General features: G+C 39.5%; 1 protein-coding gene across 1 annotated transcript; it reads right to left on the bottom strand.

Annotated features, from left to right (window-relative positions):
* Window positions 1-2,539: 2,539 nt before the first annotated feature.
* Window positions 2,540-4,818, bottom strand: LOC113343291. The gene is made up of 2 exons (XM_026587531.1): window positions 4,755-4,818; window positions 2,540-3,528 (listed from the first exon to the last, which is right to left on the bottom strand). The coding sequence occupies exons 1-2, from the start codon at window positions 4,816-4,818 to the stop codon at window positions 2,540-2,542; spliced, it is 1,053 nt and encodes a 350-aa protein (XP_026443316.1).
* Window positions 4,819-5,223: the final 405 nt, after the last annotated feature.

Below are 5,223 nucleotides of genomic sequence, written 5' to 3'. Positions count from 1 at the left end.
TCTCCTGTTGCTGTGTTTTGATTGAGCAAATGGGAGATACCAATGCTCATAGAGCCTGTGATTGGCTGTACTGTCAAAAGACAGCCAATGCTAGGGGTAGACTAGTGAGCAATTTGGTGTTCTTCCATTTCTAGATGTATGCTTAGGAACAAACATAACCTAGAAACATGTCATTTGATTAGGACACAAGGTGGATCATAAGCCTTGGCTTACCCACCAATTCCCTTTCAGTCACTTACATTTTCAGTCCTGTGTGTTTGCAATTCAGTTAATTTTTCTTGCCTTTTATTTTCTTGCACTTTGTAGCTACTGTGCACTGAAGTCAGTGCACAAACTCACCTTGCCCTTGGCTTCCAAGCCTTGGTTCTTTGCTGATTTACCTTGTCTGTTATCTTTCCCTGCTGTGGTTCTTAACTGTTTCTTTATTGCTTTACCTTGCATCTTTGGTTCATGCCATTTACCTTGTTTTGCTCACTGCCTTAGTGCATTGTCACCATTGTTAGCCTAGGAAAACTTCTTATATGCTCCTCTCCCTGTGGACAAACCCCTACTCATCATTTTATTACAAATCTTGGCCTTGTATACTTGCAAGTGTTTTGTGTGCTTTTAATCATCACACCAGAGCACTATCTGTAGCCTCTTCAGGAGCACTACCTTTGATTGAGACAGATTGGCTCTTCCTCTTTCGAGGGACAGAATCTTTCGAACCAATTGGTCGTCCACGCTTCAGGCGTGGCTTTGATGACTCGTTTGCCGCTGGGCTCCCAATTTGTCCTATCGGTACATCGATCTGAGCTGGAGCAATTCTAGCAGGCACATAGGATTTTGTAATTCGACCAGTATCAGTAAATGCATCAGGCATTTGGTTTGCAATATTTTGCAGATGAATAATCTTTTGCACCTCAATTTCAGATTGATTAGTGCAAGGGTCAAGATGAGACAGACTTGGTGTGTACCAAGATATTTCACGCCGTTCTTTTGACGGCTTATCATCTCCCCCTAACGGCGGGAAAAGTGTCTCATCAAAATGACAATCTGCAAGTCTGGCTGTAAAGACATCACCTGTTAAAGGCTCTAAATACCTTATAATAGACGGTGAATCAAAACCAACATAAATACCAAGGCGACGTTGTTGACCGAATTTAGTGCGTTGTGTTGGTGCAATAGGCACATAAACAGCACAACCAAAGACACGTAAGTGCGAAATATCTGGTTGCTTCCCCGAGACAAGTTGTAGAGGGGAGTATTGATGGCTAGCAGTTGGTCGAAGTCGGACTAAAGCCGCTGCGTGGAAAATAGCATGTCCCCATGCAGAAACTGGTAATTTAGTCCTCATAAGCATGGGTCGAGCAACCAACTGAAGATGCTTTATAAAAGACTCAGCTAATCCATTCTGAGTGTGCACATGTGCTACAGAATGCTCGACATCAATACCAACTGAAAGGCAATAAGCATCAAAAGCCTTATATGTAAATTCACTAGCGCCATCAAGCCGAATGGACTTAATAGGAAAGTCCGGAAAATGGGCTCGCAACCAAATAATTTGGGCAAGCAGTCTGGCAAATGCAACATTACGTGTTGATAATAAGCAGACATGAGACCATATAGCAGATGCGTCTATCAATACCATAAAGTATTGAAATGGTCCACAGTGTGGGTGGATAGGCCCACAAATGTCACCATGTATCCTCTGTAGGAATGTTGGTGACTCAATAATAACTTTGGTTAAGGATGGTTTTATAACCAGTTTTCCTAGGGAACAAGCAACACAATTCATATCCCTACTTAACAAAAGCTTCTGGTTTTGTAACGGATGTCCATGGGCATTTTGTATTATTCTACTCATCATGGTAGAACCTGAATGTCCAAGTCGGTCATGCCAAAGCTTGAATAATTCAGGGTCATTAAACTTCTGGTTAATGACAATATGAGATTCGACAATTCGAATTCTCGTAATATATAACCCAGAAGAGATGGCCTTAAGCCTCTCCACAATGTGTTTCTGGCACGAGGCAGATGAATTAATATACAGGTACTCCATATTATGCTCATCCGCTGTTTCAAGGTGGTAACCATTACGCCGAATATCTTTAAAACTCAACAGATTCCTTTGGGATCTGGTAGAGTATAAGGCGTCTTCAATAATTAATTTTGTACCTCCTGGTAGAATGATACACGCTCTTCCGGAGCCGTCTATCATATTACTCGAACCCGAAATGGTATTCACATTACCTTTAAACCTCTTCAAGGTTATAAAATATTTATGGGTTCGAAAAATTGTGTTTGTTGTTCCACTGTCAACCAAACAAACATCTCCATCGTCCATTTTGGATAGATTACTTCTGGAATCCATATCCTTCAACACAAATAGACGAGAGAAAATTAAACAACAATACTATCAAAATGTCCACTTATATTACACCAAAAAAATGTGGTATACATCACCAAAAAGGACACTCCAAAAATTACAACAAGAAAGAAAAAGAAAAATACAGAAAACACAAGGAAATATACTACAAGGCATAAGGAAGAAACAGTTCTACAGCTCATCAAAAGAAAACTGACTAGGCTCGCCACCTTCAGGGTCGACGAGATAATCAGATACATCCAAGTGGGTATCACTGGTACTGGGGGCACTGGCTTCAATTAAATTTGTTTCTATGTCTTCGGCAGGTCGCTTCAGGGACGTCTGATAGAGCCTAACAAAATGTTCTGGCGTACGACAGGTACGCTGCCAGTGATCAGTTAATCCACACTGATAGCAAACACTTTTATGAGGAGGTTGACTAGAAGAACCCTTTCCCTTTTCTTGCTTCGGTTCCTTTGGTTCCGCAATTTTTAGCGGCCGTTGGTACGGCTGGTAACGAACACCCTTTCCTCGTTCATTTTTGTGGCCCCCACGTTGGTTTCCTTTACCATTTTCATGTTTGCCTTTGTTACCATGATTATTTCCTCGTCTAATATGCGTAGCAGCGTGTGCTTCAGGCACCGCTGCGGAACCAACAGGACGAGCTTCATGGTTTCTTAACAAAAGCTCATTATTCTGCTCTGCAATCAACAAACAGGAAATTAGCTCGGAATATTCTGTAAATTTACGTTCTCGATATTGCTGCTGCAGGAGCACATTCGAGGCATGAAAAGTTGTAAATGTTTTCTCTAACATTTGTTCGTCAGTGACATTTTCCCCGCACAATTTTAATGTCGAGGTAATTTTAAATAGAGCAGAATTATAAGCTTCCACTGATCGAAAATCTTGCAGCCGCAAGTTCAACCAATCATTCCGAGCCTTTGGAAGTATGACCAACTTCAGGTGGTCAAACCGTTTTTTCAGACAGTTCCATAAAGTAAATGGATCTTTAACTGTCAAATATTCCCTTTTTAAATCATCATGGAGATGATGGTGAAGGAAAATTAGAGCCGTAGCGTGGTCCTGGTTGGACACGTTGTTTCCTTCCGTAATAGTTTTTCCGAAGCCTTTAGCTTCCAAATGAAGCTCGGCATCAAGTGCCCAAGAAATATAATTATTTCCTGAGATGTCAAGACTGTATTTTAATTGTTGCACAATAGTAGCTTGGCCGTCGAGCGTCGGGAGCGATTCGTGCTGATAACGTCTTATATTTTATTCGCTAATGGAACTGTTTGATCATTAAATCAAACAGTAATATAGATATATAGTAAGTGGTGTACTATTGTTAGAGTCACCAACTTAAGCTAACACATGCCGCATACATGAGGACACAGACTATATAATACAAAAAATTTGTAAGCACAGGAAAGTGAGAGAAATTTTATTACTCTTCTTTATGCTTCTTAATACATACCCGTACAAGGAGCCCATTAGGGGTATTTATAGAGGAGCTAGCATGACAGAACGATGCTTACAAAAACACCTGTCATTGACGTGTCTAATTTCTTAGAGCTTAAGCATTTAGAGTTTAAATAATACATCTTTATCCAAACTAGAGGAGGTGGAGAATTAACGGGACACTTCTCGATTTTCCTTAGGCGGTAAAATGGTGGGCCATCTCTTAACTCATGCTTACGTAACATATTTATATATATATATCATTTTTATCTTACTTTCTATGTATTATTGTGTCTAAAAGATATTTTAACATAGTCGGATTTTGAGAGACGAATTAGTGTCTCAAAAATATTATACACGTACATCTATTGTTCCGAATTACTTGCATATCACGAACTTTTGACCGGATTTTTGATCGAATATAATTTTCACGAATCCATAAAATACTCGTACGATCCGCCGAATTTCGAATTGCTAACTATGGGAGGGAGTACAAAACAAAAACAAATGGTTTCTTTGTTTTATTGGTGGACACAATGACAAACTAATGATGTTTTGCCGTTGGCCAAAACTCGCTCATCATTTTTTGGTTGACGTTTTGTTGTCTTGTGCCATCTTTGCTATCTGGATTGTTGTATTTCTTAAGACCAAATATGCATTTTTCTTGTGAAACATTTTTATGCTGAAGTTAGGGGACCTTGTTTTAGTTTTGCCTGAATTGGAGTTTTCTGAAAAAGGGTTTTTATTTTCCTTAACCCGGAATAGCCTCCTGATAAACCTTAGCTTGAAGATTTGCCTTCCCCAAGTATCTGCTTGGACATATTTCATGCATCAGCGGTGAAACCTGGGACTATTCTGCTCTCTGTGCATCATCTCCTTCATGTTTATTTGAACTTCGAAGCCAGCCAACAAACTTGAAATCTAAAGTTTTCTTCACAGCAAGTCACACCAACGATAACCTTATCATCCTTTTGATAACCAGTTTTAAGGAAACCAAGAAATTGCTCAACCATTTTCACAAGAGCAAGCAACAAATCCTGATTGGATGCCAACGGGCCGGTGGAACAGCCACCTTCTAATTAGTCTCTCGACATTATTAGTATATAGTAGTCTGTTGTGTCCAAATTTAGTTTACTTGGTGTATTTAGAAGTCTATTTTCTTTGATTATCTATAATTATAAACTTAATTAGATCTTATTCTAATTAAGTATTTTAGTTCTTAGTCCTGGTCCAGAACCGTCTTGTCTTAATAATTAGCGTAGTTAATTTGGGTAATCTGTAATAGTTAGTTTAGACCATCCTTTCTTCCTCGCTTCAGATTCAGATTGAACTCCTCCAGCTATAGTCCATATGGATCAAGCTAAACAAAAGGAAAACAGACATATAACACACGGGCAGAACTCCTCAGCATATGGGCG

This window comes from Papaver somniferum, unplaced genomic scaffold (assembly GCF_003573695.1).
Source record: "Papaver somniferum cultivar HN1 unplaced genomic scaffold, ASM357369v1 unplaced-scaffold_57, whole genome shotgun sequence".
NCBI lineage: Eukaryota > Viridiplantae > Streptophyta > Magnoliopsida > Ranunculales > Papaveraceae > Papaver > Papaver somniferum.
The sequence above is the reverse complement of the archived record's forward strand: the minus strand, read 5'-3'. Positions and strand labels throughout refer to the sequence as shown.